Raw genomic sequence first — 18398 nt, 5'->3', positions numbered from 1 at the left:
AGGGCTGGGGGTGATATGCTGGTTCTGGTGACAGTAACCTATCTATCTGCAGGGCTGGGGTGATATGCTGGTTCTGGTGACAGTAACCTATCTATCTGCAGGGCTGGGGTGATATGCTGGTTCTGGTGACACTAACCTATCTATCTGCAGGGCTGGGGGTGATATGCTGGTTCTGGTGACAGTAACCTATCTATCTGCAGGGCTGGGGGTGATATGCTGGTTCTGGTGACAGTAACCTATCTATCTGCAGGGCTGGGGTGATATGCTGGTTCTGGTGACAGTAACCTATCTATTTGCAGGGCTGGGGTGATATGCTGGGTCTGGTGACAGTAACCTATCTATCTGCAGGGCTGGGGTGATATACTAGCTCTGGTGACAGTAACCTATCTATCTGCAGGACTGGGGTGATATGCTGGTTCTGGTGACAGTAACCTATCTATCTGCAGGGCTGGGGTGATATGCTGGTTCTGGTGACAGTAACCTATCTATCTGCAGGGCTGGGGTGATATACTGGTTCTGGTGACAGTAACCTATCTATCTGCAGGGCTGGGGTGATATGCTGGTTCTGGTGACAGTAACCTATCTATCTGCAGGGCTGGGGTGATATGCTGGTTCTGGTGACAGTAACCTATCTATCTGCAGGGCTGGGGTGATATGCTGGTTCTGGTGACAGTAACCTATCTATCTGCAGGGCTGGGGTGATATGCTGGTGACAGTAACCTATCTATCTGCAGGGCTGGGGTGATATGCTGGTTCTGGTGACAGTAACCTATCTATCTGCAGGACTGGGGTGATATACTGGTTCTGGTGACAGTAACCTATCTATCTGCAGGGCTGGGGTGATATACTGGTTCTGGTGACAGTAACCTATCTATCTGCAGGGCTGGGGTGATATGCTGGTTCTGGTGACAGTAACCTATCTATCTGCAGGGCTGGGGTGATATACTGGGTCTGATGACAGTAACCTATCTATCTGCAGGGCTGGGGTGATATGCTGGTTCTGGTGACAGTAACCTATCTATCTGCAGGGCTGGGGTGATATGCTGGGGTCTGGTGAGTCAATGGGAGATAGTCCAAGGGACACCATCAACTCTTAACACTTTGCATCCTTCAATGGGTGATTCCAGTAGATTTTGGTCTCTAGCCCCCACCATTCTGTAGCTATCAGTAGTTTTTCTTGTGGGTGGTCTCTGCCCATCTGCTCCAGAACAATCCATGAAACTAATAGCACTGATGTCTGGCGGGGGCTAGAGATATAATTCCGCCTATATCGGCCTCACTAGTTGGAGTCGTGACTAGGGAATGCAGAGATTTGGAGCAGGTGAAGGTGGTGGATTGTCCTCTCTATTGCCGGCCATGTTGGACGGACGGGCGCCTGATAATCCCTAAACATTTAATAAGGCATTGATGAAATAGACAGCGGTGACAGTGGTAACGAGCAGACGCTGAAGTGTATCTAATGAGGAGATCGTTCTATAGATTACACGAGGAGATGGAGAATCACTACGAGGCTACAGGACACAAGTGAACGAAATGGAGAATTCAGGGAAATAATGATGACACAAAATAACGATGTCATCAGTGTACGAGGGCAATAATTGGCGTAGCGTAGAGCGGATTGTACGAGTCCCCGTATAATGGACCTTATAGTCTAATCCAGATGGAACCGTCACCTCATTACTATGGAAATTGCCCAAATCCCATTTCATTTTTCTAAAGTCTTTTGAACGACACAAGTAACGATTAAAGTCTTTGTTCACTAAAAAGCTGGAAAATAAAGCAGCGGCGGTAACGGGAGCGACAAAGAGAAGGAACAAACCTCCCATTAGCCGCCGGTGCGATTACTGCGCTCGCACACAAGATCCCTCAGAAATGAGCGCTGAATCATTCTGATGTTCCGAGGATGTGAAAATCCCAACAAAATAAATGATACAACAGAGAACTAGAAAACCTACCGCCGAGCGCTGCGGAGGAGCCCAAGTGTCCGGCATGGAACAGACACCGCACTCACTGCTATGGGCAGCCTGTAATGACTCAGATCACCTGCGGGAGCGCTGCAGGGCAATGGAGACCTTATTACTGCTGATCGCTGGGGTCTGAGCTTCAGATCGTCTTGTGATTACCTTGTTTTTATGTAAAACCCCTCAATTCAATTCAGTCAGTAATTAAACAATTTCATTTTCTCTCAAAACTGCTTTCAATAGGAGCCTGGATCGTATACGCCGTGTTATTTTGTGGCCGTGATTTTGCAGCCGCAACGCGGCACGTTACTCCGTGTGAATGGACCCTTATATTAGTGACCAATGCCCATTACTTGTGAGCTTTCCATCTCACCTTATCAACACTCTGTTTGAAGCAGTTGGATGTCGTCTCTTTCACCATGTTGAAGAAAGTCTGTCTGTCCTCAGGATCAATGAGGCGGTCGTAAAATACTCGGTAAACCTCATGTATCCAAAGTCTGATCAACTTATCAGTGTCCTGGAAAACACAGAAAAGATACAAAGAATGTGTTATATGAAGTCACCAGACCCAGCATATCACCCCAGCCCTGCAGATAGATAGGTTACTGTCACCAGAACCAGCATATCACCCCAGCCCTGCAGATAGATAGGTTACTGTCACCAGAACCAGCATATCACCCCAGCCCTGCAGATAGATAGGTTACTGTCACCAGAACCATAATATAACCCAGCCCTGCAGATAGATAGGTTACTGTCACCAGAACCAGCATATCACCCCAGCCCTGCAGATAGATAGGTTACTGTCACCGGTACCCAGCATATCACCCCAGCCCTGCAGATAGATAGGTTACTGTCAGCAGACCAGCATATCACCCCAGTCCTGCAGATAGATAGGTTACTGTCAGCAGACCCAGCATATCACATCAGCCCTGCAGATAGATAGGCTACTGTCACCAGACCAGCATATCACCCCAGTCCTGCAGATAGATAGGTTACTGTCACCAGACCCAGCATATCACCCCAGTCCTGCAGATAGATAGGTTACTGTCACCAGACCCAGCATATCACCCCAGCCCTGCAGATAGATAGGTTACTGTCACCAGAACCAGCATATCACCCCAGCCCTGCAGATAGATAGGTTACTGTCACCAGAACCAGCATATCACCCCAGCCCTGCAGATAGATAGGTTACTGTCACCAGACCCAGCATATCACCCCAGCCCTGCAGATAGATAGGTTACTGTCACCAGACCCAGCATATCCCCCCAGCCCTGCAGATAGATAGGTTACTGTCACCAGACCAGCATATCACCCCAGCCCTGCAGATAGATAGGTTACTGTCACCAGAACCAGCATATCACCCCAGCCCTGCAGATAGATAGGTTACTGTCACCAGAACCAGCATATCACCCCAGCCCTGCAGATAGATAGGTTACTGTCACCAGAACCAGCATATCACCCCAGCCCTGCAGATAGATAGGTTACTGTCACCAGAACCAGCATATCACCCCAGCCCTGCAGATAGATAGGTTACTGTCACCAGAACCAGCATATCACCCCAGCCCTGCAGATAGATAGGTTATAGTGTAACCAGAACCAGCATATCACCCCAGCTCTGCAGATAGATAGGTTACTGTCACCAGAACCAGCATATCACCCCAGCCCTGCAGATAGATAGGTTACTGTCACCAGAACCAGCATATCACCCCAGCCCTGCAGATAGATAGGTTAGTGTCACCAGACCCAGCATATCACCCCAGCCCTGCAGATAGATAGGTTACTGTCACCAGAACCAGCATATCACCCCAGCCCTGCAGATAGATAGGTTACTGTCACCAGAACCAGCATATCACCCCAGCCCTGCAGATAGATAGGTTACTGTCACCAGAACCAGCATATCACCCCAGCCCTGCAGATAGATAGGTTATAGTGTAACCAGAACCAGCATATCACCCCAGCTCTGCAGATAGATAGGTTACTGTCACCAGAACCAGCATATCACCCCAGCCCTGCAGATAGATAGGTTACTGTCACCAGAACCAGCATATCACCCCAGCCCTGCAGATAGATAGGTTACTGTCACCAGACCCAGCATATCACCCCAGCCCTGCAGATAGATAGGTTACTGTCACCAGACCCAGCATATCACCCCAGTCCTGCAGATAGATAGGTTACTGTCACCAGTACCAGCATATCACCCCAGCCCTGCAGATAGATAGGTTACTGTCACCAGACCCAGCATATCACCCCAGCCCTGCAGATAGATAGGTTACTGTCACCAGAACCAGCATATCACCCCAGTCCTGCAGATAGATAGGTTACTGTCACCAGACCCCAGGATATCACCCCAGCCCTGCAGATAGATAGGTTACTGTCACCAGACCCAGCATATCACCCCAGCCCTGCAGATAGATAGGTTACTGTCACCAGACCCAGCATATCACCCCAGTCCTGCAGATAGATAGGTTACTGTCACCAGACCCCAGGATATCACCCCAGCCCTGCAGATAGATAGGTTACTGTCACCAGACCCAGAATATCACCCCAGTCCTGCAGATAGATAGGTTACTGTCACCAGACCCCAGGATATCACCCCAGCCCTGCAGATAGATAGGTTACTGTCACCAGACCCAGCATATCACCCCAGCCCTGCAGATAGATAGGTTACTGTCACCAGACCCAGCATATCACCCCAGCCCTGCAGATAGATAGGTTACTGTCACCAGACCCAGCATATCACCCCAGTCCTGCAGATAGATAGGTTACTGTCACCAGAACCAGCATATCACCCCAGCCCTGCAGATAGATAGGTTACTGTCACCAGACCCAGCATATCACCCCAGTCCTGCAGATAGATAGGTTACTGTCACCAGAACCAGCATATCACCCCAGCCCTGCAGATAGATAGGTTACTGTCACCAGAACCAGCATATCACCCCAGCCCTGCAGATAGATAGGTTACTGTCACCAGTACCAGTATATCACCCCAGCCCTGCGGATAGATAGGTTACTGTCACCAGAACCAGCATATCACCCCAGCCCTGCAGATAGTTAGGTTACTGTCACCAGACCCAGCATATCACCCCAGCCCTGCAGATAGATAGGTTACTGTCACCAGACCCCAGCATATCACCCCAGTCCTGCAGATAGATAGGTTACTGTCACCAGAACCAGCATATCACCCCAGCCCTGCAGATAGATAGGTTACTGTCACCAGAACCAGCATATCACCCCAGCCCTGCAGATAGATAGGTTACTGTCACCAGTACCAGTATATCACCCCAGCCCTGCGGATAGATAGGTTACTGTCACCAGAACCAGCATATCACCCCAGCCCTGCAGATAGTTAGGTTACTCTCACCAGAACCAGCATATCACCCCAGCCCTGCAGATAGATAGGTTACTGTCACCAGAACCAGCATATCACCCCAGCCCTGCAGATAGATAGGTTACTGTCACCAGTACCAGTATATCACCCCAGCCCTGCGGATAGATAGGTTACTGTCACCAGAACCAGCATATCACCCCAGTCCTGCAGATAGATAGGTTACTGTCACCAGAACCAGCATATCACCCCAGCCCTGCAGATAGATAGGTTACTGTCACCAGAACCAGCATATCACCCCAGCCCTGCAGATAGATAGGTTACTGTCACCAGACCCAGCATATCACCCCAGCCCCTGCATGTAGATTATAGAATTAGTAATATTGTATCATTAGAATACAGCTTGTTACATATTTACTGTCATTAGAATTGAATGACTATTTGCTAATGAATTCGAGCTTACTGCATGTAACCTTGGCTGTCAGCCATTTGTGAGGGGTCGGGGTTGGTGTTGGGGGTCTCCTGACTCTACAGACCGGGGTCCTCACACCTCTAGACAATTCATTCAGGATTACCTGTAGATGAGTGTGCGGACACAGCAGAACTCCTCGCACAACCCGGGAGAAGTCTCGTAGGTTAAAAACGTAATGGGATTTGGAAGGAGTTGGCAGGAACTTCTCCACAGCGTCCTTGTAGATCGCCATAGTCGCTTGTATCATTAGTTTGCCAGATCTAAAACCCAACACACAGAATCTTATCCTCCTAATCCAATGATCCATCTGACAGGTTATTTGTTGCTACTTTGTTCAGTAACTAACACGTTTTACCTTGATGAGATGATTACATTTTACATTTAGATCATTACATTGTTATTATTTGTGAATTATGTTCAAAGTAACAAGAAAATATGAACAGAACAGAAGGATTATCATGTAAAGTATCAACCCTGGAAGTTCGGAGTTACAATGGGAGATACAGGTCGGTTCACGCTTTATGGCGTTTGTTGCTTGCTCATTAGCGTGTTTCCAGTCGCTGTTTCCTTCGCAACAGATTACAGTAAATGTAGGCAGAGTGTAGTCTGTCCAAGGAAGCGCCAAGACTGTCCATACACTGAAGATCTCACATGGCCGTCATGCCAAACTCTGGAATATTAAGCCAACAGACAACCAAAGAGATAAAGTATGGCCGCTCTGTTCTTGGTAGACTAAACCCTGCCGCTGACGAAAATGGAAGAATTGGCCACTTCAGCGGAAACATGTTATTGTGTCTGGTCTGAATAAAGGGATTCTGTCATTACAATCCCTTCATAAACGAAGTACACGTAGGAATGGCCGGAGAAAGTCTCTCCTTCTCTTACCTTTATTATTCTGATCCGCGCCGCCGTTCCGGAGAAATATCTTCTTTTTCCTTAAGTAAATGAGTTTCACTGTTGGCGTCCCCTATACTGTCTGAAAATGCTCCAACAACGCCTCCATCTTCTTCTCCAGACGCCTCTTCTCTCGCCCGTTCTACCACAGGAAAATGGCCGACAGACACGCTCAGTCAGCACTTTCGGACAAGGATACAATGGGAGCGTGAGAGAAGAGGCGTCTGGAGACGGAGACGTCACTGGAGAGTCAAAGTCATTTACATAAGAAAGAAAGAAATGCCATGCTATAGACGCCATGCTATAGATGGGTACACTGCCCACACAATCCAGGGGGCTGACAGAACAATGGCGGGCAGTAACATATATCAAGAAGATGGCGCAGAAGGTTCTGGAACGACACGCAGTGTCAGGGTCTATTCAGATACACCCATTGGGTTTTGTGGATATAACACATACGTGTATGAGCTTTGCTGTAATACATGAAGTTTACTTGTCTACAAATACCTCAGAAATGAAATATCAAATCCCTTTCCAAAGTGCCAGTCTGATATGGAGCCAAATATCTTCATCAATGTTTCATCGTCAAAGGCGTTGATAGAAACGATGTTCAAGTGTCGGGTGAAGCGGCCTGGAAAAAAGCAACGAACAAACCGTATAAAGAAGATGATGAACCCCCTGATAGCCAGTAATAGAGAATCCACGTGAAAGGAGTGATCCACTGTGATCTGCTGTCTGTGATCCACTGTGATCTGCTGTCTGTGATCCACTGTGATCTGCTGTATGTGATCCACTGTGATCTGCTGTATGTGATCTACTGTGATCTGCTGTATGTGATCCACTGTGATCTGCTGTATGTGATCTACTGTGATCTGCTGTCTGTGATCCACTGTCTGTGATCTACTGTGATCTGCTGTGTGTGATCCGCTGTGATCTGCTGTCTGTGATCTACTGTGATCTGCTATCTGTGATCTGCTGTGATCCACACTGTATAAAAATGTGATATAATAAATAATATAAAAGTCCTAGACTTGTTCCTTTCTATTTTAAGCTCGGAGACAATATGTCAGTAAGGACTTGTACGGAATCGCTGCTCGGAGGGGTCAGGACGCCAACGCTGCAGGTAGCACAGTAAATGGGCGCGATTCCTGCTCAGACATGTATCACTCATCAAATGACAATTCAGTTCTATAAAAGTGGAATAAGCAGCGACGGCCGGCCGACCATTCATGGAATAAACCAGGACAATCTGCCGCGGTGTCAGAAATAGCAGAAATCCCGGAGACAAAATCATCGCATACATAATAAATGGTAATGTGATTAGAGCATTAGAATAGTAACCGGGGGAGGACGAGGATCAATCCAGAAATCACTGGGCTCCGGGGGGGTCTCCATGGACTCGAGGGTCTCCTGGTGCGCCAGTAAACATCATCTATTACTGCCAGGCATGGAAATGTCTCCATTATGTGACACCATAAGGATCCCAAAAGAGACAAGTGCAGCCGTCACATCGCTGTTGTGTGAGGGGTTCACTGAGGATTTTTGGAATATACTTTATTAACCCATTGCACTCCCTTTTAGCAGAAAACAAGCTGTAATGTTCTCCCCAGCAATACAATAACTAAGTATTATAAGGGAGACCCGTCCTGTATACACCCTGTATGGCCACTATATACAGACATAGTCATTTCCAAAGAGTCACTTCTTCACACAGTTGTATCTCCAGTGTTGTGTCTAGTCGGGGATTGTCTATGTGGCGATATCTACACCATAGAAGAGTCTCATTCCCAATGGAGTTTTTAACTAAGGATTTCTCTGAGGTGCAATATCTGTATCTTGTCTTCAATAGACTAATAAAGTATATTACCAAATGAACACAACGAATGAAGCCGCACATTTCCTTCTCTACAATGACGAAGCCCCCATGTCATGGTGGTCGGGGTCTTCCCAATCTATATCACTACCATGTAGCTTTCAGTTACTTACAATACTGGTGGACCGAATCCCATGATAAACTGTGTCCGGCACTGGAGGGGCGAGGAGGAGCCCACGTTTCTGACATGAGAGCGCTCCTGCTTTATCCTCCTGAATGGAATTTGTCCTGATGAATGGTTTCCCCATTGGTTGGGGTCTCCCTTGAGGCCTGGCGGGTGGGGGGCTCCTCACTTCCCAGGGTTAGTATGGCTATTCCCACTCAGGCTCTGACACACCCTAGTCCCAATATTTCCTTATCCCCATGGGTCACTAGTGGAGGACGTCACATCTCTCACTTATTCCACAGTCCGTCTTATCATTTCCACAACGTCAGTCACAATTGTCGCTCCTTCTCCTTCCATCACTTCTTCTCTCCCAGCTGTCCTGGGGATTTCCTACAAAGCGCTTTGGCCTCGATATCTAGAGATGTGAAACCTCTTTACCTCCAGGGAGCCAACGATCACCAATTTGCTGAATCTCCTTCCTCATGACGTGGGGGTCTGAGTCTTTTTGGTGTGTCAGACTGGGCAATGCCTTGACTTGGGCTCACAAATCTACTTCTTGTGCTTCTCATTGGGAATAAGATCATGACCTCCTCTTATGTCGGTGTTATACCCCTCTGAGACTCTCAAAGACTTACCCAACTTCTTCACCCTATTGTTGGAGAGGTTCTGGCCAGATTCGTTCACTTTTACTTACATTTTGGCGCTGTCATTGTGGCACGCAGCCCTCCGTGTACTCAGCGGTTACAGACAATGTCAGGCCTTCTGTCCCTTTGTCTCTCCTCCATCTCGTACAATTACACAGGGCGACGACCAAAAACCTTTTACTTGAATAATAAGCAATTTCCATGTATTTTTGTGCGCTGAAACTGAAAATGACCTCCAGATTTGTCTATCACGTCTTAGATTCAGACAAAAGCCCCGCCCCCTTTTCATTATTGGAAGCACGTTTAAGCCAATCAGAGCTAAGCTCTAGTTTATGTATCGTTATCTCCCAATGTGATTACACATCTAATTCATTTACTAATCATCGATTGGTTAAACGCTATTTTATCCTGGCCCTATAAAGCCGCGCATTACTGCATGAGGTCTGTTGTGCTTTATATTAGATCTTCATGCCACTCGTGGTTGTGTTACATCTCCAAATTCCTTTTGCTGTCCATGTGGTCAATTCACAGTTTAAAAAAAAACAGCGTCCTGTGTCTGAGTTTCTTAAGAGAGAGTGTTTTGCCTACTTGCATTAGACTTGGAGACCTCACTAAGTCTGCTAGATTTGTGTTGAAGATTTGGGAAGATGCTCGAAAGGAAAGAAGAAAGCTTTCACATGTGGCCTCCCGATGACTTGGAGGGAACAGAGAGATCGCCTTCATGATTGCTATTTCTGCTGCGCGGACGTTACTGGTCACAATTCCAAGAACAAGAAGAATATTTTGCAGCCAAACCTTCCATCTGCCATTCGTCCAGTGCCTCCACCCTCTGTATTGTTAGAGAAGCCTTTGGATTCTCCCGAAAGTGATGGACAGAAAGGTGAAACGGATCCAGAGTTTGAATGTGGTTCGCACCCCAGTTGTTCTCCCAAAATGAGCTGAATAATGTAGGACCGGCACCAGATCAAAATGGATGATCCAGTGGATAAGAAACCGCGCTCAACAGATGAAAAGAACAACGACTTTATTGAATGGTCTAAGCACGACGCGTTTCAGGTGGCGGTCCTACATTTTGTGCTTTACATCCGCAGGGTGCCAGGGACCTTGCAGCTCTACACACTACAGAGAGGGAGCCTCTGATAATCGTTCCCAGTGCCGGTGTGAAGTTGTGTAATCACAACCTTCAGAGGTGAGCCTGCACTTGTCTTACACCGCCATTGTCTCTAATATTATTACGCTACAGGCCACTCGGTGTCTCTCCTGATTTTTAAGATGAGTTGAATGACCTAGTGAGGGATCTTGGACTTAGCAAAGAAGATTCAGAACTACTGGGTTCACGTCTACAAGAAAAAAATCTATTGGTCGAAGGAACGTCAGAGTATTTCTATAGAAAGAGAGAACTCAAGTTTACTCCTTATTTTGAACAGGATGAAACCCTGGTGTGTTGTCGTGATGTCCCTGGATTGGGGACTGCTTTTGGGAGACAGGACGAAGCAGATGCATGGAGGCTCCTCATTGACTCCTCCAAAAGAAGCTGCTCAATAATGGAGACCAAGAGGCTTCTGCTCCTGTTGTCTTAAAGAAAGTTCTGAAAATCTTCAAGTAATCCCAGACAAGATAAAGTATCCAGAACATGAATGTGTGCTCAGTGGAGATGTAAAGGTCCTGTGCGTGCTACTAGGTCAGCAGTCAGGATTTACTATCTCCATGTTTTTTGTGTGAGTTGGCACAGTAGAGCTCGTGACCGCCGTATTCTGACAGCCGTAACTTTTTTATACGTCCGTGTACAGGGATGTATAGGGCGTCTTTTTTTGCGGGGCCGGGTGTACTTTGTAGTTCTACCATTTTCAGGAAATGTTATTGCTTTGATCAATTTTTATTCAAATTTTTATCAGAATCAAAACAGTGAAAAAACGGCGGTTTGGCATTTATGATTATTTTTCCCGCTATGGCGTTTACCGAACAGGAAAAATATTTTTATAGATTTGTAGAGCCGGCGATTTCGGACACAAGGATATCTAACATGTATGTGTCACAGTATTTAACTACTTTTATATGTGTTCTAGGGAAAGGGGGGTTTGAATTTTTAATACTTTAAAAAAAAATTATATATTTTTTTACTTTAATTTTTTTTTTTGCATTTTTAGCATTTCTGATCACTAATGCAATGCATTACAATGCTAATGCATTGCAAAAAAAAATCATTTTTTTTTTGTAGGCTGCATAGACCAGCCTGCAAAAGAAAGAGACTGCAGACCAGCCGGGAGCCTTTACAAGGCTCCCGGCTGTCATGGAAGCGTCACGTCAGCCCTGGAGCTTGTTCCAGGCGCCAGTGATCACCGGCTAAATGGCGGTGCCAATGCGCCGCCGGGAAAATGGCGCCTCCCGGTGCCTTTGACCGAGGCGCCGGAGGAGTTAATGCCTCTGATTGGTCCGGGGAAAAAAGTTTTCAAAAAGTGTTTTTTTGTCGAGCAGTTACCTGTCACTTCCTCGCTTTGTCGCTCCACAGGATATTCTACGGCCCACTGGTCTCCACTTCCAGTCTGGCCAGAATCATTAATGCCAATGTCATGCGGGTGTCACTGTCACCAGGAAGCAGTTGGTGATGATTTTTAGTTTTTGTGTTTTTTCATGCCGTCCGTTTTCCCGTTCCTTGATTAGCACACATACACATTTTCAGGCAATTCCGTCCATTGGGTCAGACTGCACATGACTGCAAACACCTGAGGTTATATGATGGCCACCCTGTATATATACGTCCTGTATACGTGCTGGGTGACTCCACCCTATAGACATTGCTGCTGCTGCGGCTCTTCTATATGTGGCTTTATTGCCGCTTAGATTGATGGCCCCTGTCGGCCACACTGACTCGATCTCCCTGACCCTCCTCCTTGTTCAGCGATTCCTCGGTATCTGTCACAGTCATTTATCTCTTCTTGATATTATTACTGAATAATCCACAACCATTATGTGTCACTACCTGAATATATTATTACTGGGAGCAATGAAAGAGCTCATCAATCTGACCATACGGCCGTAAACGCCACGACTGCCGCCATACAACTGAATATATGCAGTGATATATCACCTACCTCCTGCCTATATACAGACATATACTGTAAGTGTAGCATTCTCCTGTCAACAGATAATGGACTTTTTTTTTTTTTTTTTTTTTAAACCAAGTTTTTTTAAAGATTTTTTAGATGACGTTTTATTTTCCATGCCACTCTCTATACTTGAATAACTTATTTTTAACTACGTAAGTGATGGAAAAGTGTCTGATCAAATAAGATATTCATGATACATAGATATACTATATATATACAGTATACTCACACACAGACATATATATATACTCACACACATCTCTCTCTCTCTCTCTCTCTTTTTAGTTCCATATATTTTGGATGACTCACCAGTAATGTCATTCCTCCCACCTCCAGGGGGCCCCATTGCAGACAATAATAAGACATCCACAATATCTAGTCGTGAGGTGTCCTTCCTGTCGTACCAGTGTCCGTGGTCTATCCACTGTCTCAGTAACTCTATAGGTGGCTGCGCTCCATAGACTTCTTTGGCTGGCATGTTTAGATCATCTATAGATAAAAGAGAGACCCCAGTTATAGGCCGGAGCACAGCTGTGTGATATTATACTGCTATATAGAGTATGAGAATTGCCTCATAAAATCCTTAAAGGGATTGTCTTGTGGAGATCACCTCTTGTTTGAGAAGCAATTCCAGGGATCATCTGATCTCTAAGGATCTGACTTCATAAGCCACTGGCGGCCATTACATGTCTATACGTCCCCTATATCATTACAAGGGAACCTGTCAGGTCCATTACCATAAGTAGTGACAGTCACAGATTTCAGCGGCCGGTCACTTATGGGTTAATGTCAATGTCAGTGTATCGGTACTTAAATCTTCAGCTAAGGCAGAATTGAGTCCAATGATATTCCCGATATGCCCGCCCCCCACTAATCCGCCCTCCAATGATTGACAGTTTTCTCTCTATTACTGTACATTGGGAGAAAACTATTAATGGATTGACGGGATATCAGATGAGCCCAAATATATGGGACACATCATTGTTCTCTGCACCGGCAGGGCTGTGAAGATCTGAGACCATATAAACTACTTCACATTCACTAACAAACCCATAAGCACCGTAAGTCCTTTATACGTTCCCGCTTCCCTTCTCTCCGGCCGCTGCACTGATCACTGTCTCTGACATCACAGGTCACCTCCGTATATAGCGGTGTGTATATAGTGGAGAGCTCCAGCCCATTGGTATGTATGAGAAGGGAAGGAGGTGAAGGAGGGTGAGCTGCTGAGGGCAGAGAGATGATAAGACGTGTCCCCATCCCTCACAACAGAGCTGGACAATAACTCAACTATCAATAACAGCTCAGGTGTGAGATAAAACTCTCACCGGGGCTGCAGACCGCTCTCATTGCCTCTTTCTGTCCTCCGTCTGTCTCAGCTTCCTCCTCCCTCGTCCCCTCTCCACAGACAACAATGGGCTGGAGCTGAACATCCAGGACCTCTGATGTGAGCCGGGGGAGGGGGCCAGAAGAGGATGTAAGAGGACCCCGGGGCAGAGTCAGGAAGGTGAGTATAAGTGTATCAGATGTATTCGCACCTCCCCGGAGCTCCACTTAATATACTCTGAAGACAAACAAGAGTATAGTAATGGCGCTTGTGGTTTGTGCCGCTTATAATGAATCCGGTGGACAAACCCATGAAGGATCTTGTGAGGTTCACCCTTCCGTTATGGCTATCCTCTGAGAGCACAAAACGGTATCAGTGTTACGTTAGGACCATCGTAACCAGTCCAGGTGAATGGGCCCCAATGCTGAACGCTGAGAAGCTTCTCCCTATGACTTGTCCTATAAGATCCCATTGATAATAAGTGTCCGGTGTAGATGTTCGGTATTCACAAGGTTCTCAGACACTCCTTACCCACAAACACCAGGGCTTTCTTTCCTACGGGCGGCCCGTACAAGCCCTTCCGGCGGCGCTCCAGCTTGGAGAATATGATGTCCTGGGTCTGATTTGCCGAGGTTCTTGCTGAGAAGTTGATGCAGTTGGCAATGTATTTGTCTTTGGGAAGTTTTATTAGGAAGCTGTTTGTAATTGCAGATTTTCCTGTCCCCGTCGGTCCCACAAACAGCAAAGGAACAGAATGTTCTATGTATAAGTTTAAGAAGAAGGACTGTCTGGCGGTCTCCATTGTGGGAATAATGAGATCAGATACCTGGGGAAGAGACGCAGAAATCCTGTTACCATTCGCTCGGTCCAGACATCGCTCTACAGGATTTACATTGTACTTTCCCATTAGAGAAGTGGAAAAAGGAAAATAAATGGAAGGTCACTGGTACTGGTGGAACTGGCTGTACTGGTGGCACTGGCTGTACTGTTGACACTGGCTGTGCTGGTGACACTGGCTGTACTGGTGGCACTGGCTGTACTGGTGACACTGGCTGTACTGGTGACACTGGCTGAAATTGGTGACACTGGCTGTATTGGTGGCACTGGCTGTATTGGTGGCACTGGCTGTACTGGTGACACTGGCTGTACTGGTGGCACTGGCTGTACTGGTGACACTGGCTGTATTGGTGGCACTGGCTGTATTGGTGGCACTGGCTGTGCTGGTGACACTGGCTGTATTGGTGGCACTGGCTGTACTGGTGACACTGGCTGTACTGGTGACACTGGCTGAAATTGGTGACACTGGCTGTATTGGTGGCACTGGCTGTACTGGTGACACTGGCTGTACTGGTGACACAGGCTGTACTGGTGGCACTGGCTGTATTGGTGGCACTGGCTGTATTGGTGGCACTGGCTGTACTGGTGACACTGGCTGTACTGGTGACACAGGCTGTACTGGTGACACTGGCTGTATTGGTGGCACTGGCTGTACTGGTGGCACTGGTGACAATGGCTGTATTGGTGGCACTGGCTGTACTGGTGACACTGGCTGTATTGGTGGTACTGGCTGTACTGGTGGCACTGGCTGTACTGGTGGCACTGGTGACAATGGCTGTATTGGTGGCACTGGCTGTAATGGTGGCACTGGCTGTATTGGTGGTACTGGTGGCACTGGCTGTAATGGTGGCACTGGCTGTATTAGTGGCATTGGCTGTACTGGTGGAACTGGCTGTATTGGTGGCACTGGCTGTAATGGTGGCACTGGCTGTAATGGTGGCACTGGCTGTATTAGTGGCATTGGCTGTACTGGTGGCACTGGCTGTACTGGTGACACTGGCTGTATTAGTGGCATTGGCTGTACTGGTGGCACTGGCTGTACTGGTGGCACTGGCTGTACTGGTGGCACTGGCTGTATTAGTGGCACTGGCTGTACTGGTGACACTGGCTGTATTAGTGGCATTGGCTGTACTGGTGGCACTGGCTGTATTGGTGGCACTGGCTGTACTGGTGGCACTGGCTGTACTGGTGGCACAGGCTGTACTGGTGACACTGGCTGTACTGGTGACACTGGCTGTACTGGTGGCACTGGCTGTACTGGTGGCACTGGCTGTACTGGTGACACTGGCTGTATTGGTGACACTGGCTGTACTGGTGGCACTGGCTGTACTGGTGGCACTGGCTGTACTGGTGACACTGGCTGTACTGGTGACACTGGCTGTATTGGTGACACTGGCTGTACTGGTAGTCGTATGAACCAACAGTCAATCACCAGGCTTTAATCTGATGGGCCTGAAGAAGATTCCCTTTGTTTTCTATGTCTATTCACTTGTGTTTCTGCTAAAACAATCCATAGACAAGTTGTTCATAAAGGGATGACAATTAGTCAGGGACAATGGCGAGCTGCACTAGATGGATGGTTTTGTTTTATCAGCAAGCTGAATCTGTTGCTATGGATGACTGAATGAATAATCTGCATTTGGTACAGTAACGTATAATACCAGAAGGTTCTGAATAGATGGATGTGATGTTTTCCAGAAGGGATAAGAGAGACCTTATTATTACAAAGCCATATAACATTGTAGCACGGCAGTACGTTATTACATACAATAGGAAACTAGTCTAAAAGCCCTTCACATGGTTTGTAATACTGGTAACCCTGCTGCCGTGTGATAATAGGCCGTCATTCACATTGTCTTTAGCTCGCTGCTCCATGTGACGGGCAGAAAACTTCCATTAAACAATAAGACCCATTAAACAGAAGATGGAACTTTAGTGAAAGCGCTTCAGGTCCTTGACATAATGAGCAGATCGCAGGATACGCCACAGCGAGATATATATTAGGTTTGGCGCCCTCCCCCCTCAAGGTAACTTAAAGGTAATGTCTGAGACAAGAACAAATAGTGACGTCATTGGATGATAAAGCTTTCTATAATGGAATTCACACATACATGGTATACCATCACCTCAGGCGTCCCCGGGGACACCACCGCGCCAAGTAACCGGAAATCATGGACTAATCTAGAAATATCTATATATCTGTGAGCCCGCTCAGCACAAATCCTTACATGCCAACACTTATGTCAGCTTCAGCTATAACGATACACTGTAATGTAACTAGTGCAAAAACACTGTCAGTATACAGTCCGCGCACGCACATATGGCAGCGTGTACGTCACAGGACGCAGGCTACTCTTAGAGGGATTGCCCAGGATGATTCTTTCCAAGAAATTCACCACATCTGTCCATACATTGTGCACAGGTTTGCAGCTCAGCCCCACTCATCCAATACGTTTTCAGAAGAAAGCTGCCAATTTGTTGTAGTGTTTTGCAAATGTATCGCTCATCTGTACCTGTGTCAGCTGATCTGCATGGATCAGGTAGTAAGAGAGGCCCCGTGGACCCTTCCTCGTGGACGCTGCAGCGGCAGGGAGCGATCGTGTTCCTGTCATCCTAAGTGCGACTTTCTGTAACTTCCTATCTAGGTTTCCACATGCAGGGTAATACATTAAAGTGTAACTGAATTATAGAACAACTTTCCATGTTCTGTCAGAATCTTTGCAATAAATGTAGTAAAATCCTTTATTCATACATTTGGTCTCCTTTCTGTGAGATCCTGCACTTTCCCCCTAATAGGGCTTATATCTCAGCGCAGGGGAATGGTGTTGTATCAGGCTGATTCTCTTCTTTCCTAGGACGCGGGATTAAAAATCTAAATCTCCTAATCCTGACTCTGTCTCCGGAAATAATACACTATATACTCTGCTACAATACTAGATTATATAGAACCGCCTGGTGAGAAGCTCTTCTTCTCTATGACACCAGATACAAGTTTCCACACTTTATAACACTTGAAATATAACTGCATGCAGTCGCCTCCTCCCCTTGTTTCCCTGCACTATACACAGTCCATACACATTACACACACACACACATATATATATATATATACAGTATATATATATATACACACACAGACACACTACACAATGAGGACAGATCTCATGGCCGATGTCACAGACAGAAGACAACGTGTTAATAAAGTATAACCTAACATGTATAAATGACACACATACCAATACATCACAAGTTTAGCGTTAACCCTGTAATGACTGTATACAGTGTATAGGTGTATTTAGGCGTTTATTATTATCACCTTTGCAGTGGGAGCGATTGTCACTTCCTCCTTAGTAATATAATCAGTCCACGTATTCCATTGTCCGCTGCCATGTTTGTGGAAATAGAAGTCATAAACGGTTCCTGCGAATGAGAAGATTAATCTTATGTACGGATTACACAAATCTGTCACCAAATGCAACCGCGGGACAGCTGAGAGAGGCAAAGACATAGACTGTCCAGTAACTGTGCCTGAGCGGCATCAAGGGGTCACGGCCGGAGCACATGTACAAAGGAAGCGCCGCTACAAAGTGTCTCATGGATAATAAAGTAAATCAGACAGTATATCCATATCATTACCGTATCAAGATCATATCAATACAGTAGTAATACATCAATACCAAATCAATTCTACACATTCTATTTGTAAAGAAGTAGAAAGGAAGAGTAAAGTAATGATAAAGTGATCGGAGTACTTGGCACAGCATTGGTTTATCCTGTAGGGTCGGAGCTGGAATGATCCTTGATCCCGGATTTACATTTGCGGGTCTTGGTGACATTTTTGTCACAGTTTACTCA

The 18398-nt window shown here is 46.5% G+C and overlaps 1 protein-coding gene across 1 annotated transcript in view; it reads right to left on the bottom strand.

The window, feature by feature from the left end:
* DNAH3 (dynein axonemal heavy chain 3) overlaps positions 1–18398 on the bottom strand; it is a 195244-nt gene that overhangs the window by 41156 nt on the left and 135690 nt on the right. The window contains exons 42-47 of the mRNA XM_075284877.1: positions 17860–17963; positions 14238–14532; positions 12692–12871; positions 7160–7283; positions 5862–6018; positions 2335–2478 (exon numbers count right to left, since the gene is read on the bottom strand). Of these exons, the coding sequence (XP_075140978.1) occupies positions 2335–2478; positions 5862–6018; positions 7160–7283; positions 12692–12871; positions 14238–14532; positions 17860–17963 (1004 nt within the window). The remainder of the gene's footprint in view (positions 1–2334; positions 2479–5861; positions 6019–7159; positions 7284–12691; positions 12872–14237; positions 14533–17859; positions 17964–18398) is intronic.

The sequence above is a fragment of the Leptodactylus fuscus genome, chromosome 8 (genome assembly GCF_031893055.1).
Source record: "Leptodactylus fuscus isolate aLepFus1 chromosome 8, aLepFus1.hap2, whole genome shotgun sequence".
In the NCBI taxonomy this organism is placed as follows: Eukaryota; Metazoa; Chordata; class Amphibia; order Anura; family Leptodactylidae; genus Leptodactylus; species Leptodactylus fuscus.
This window is presented reverse-complemented; position numbering and strand designations above follow the sequence as displayed.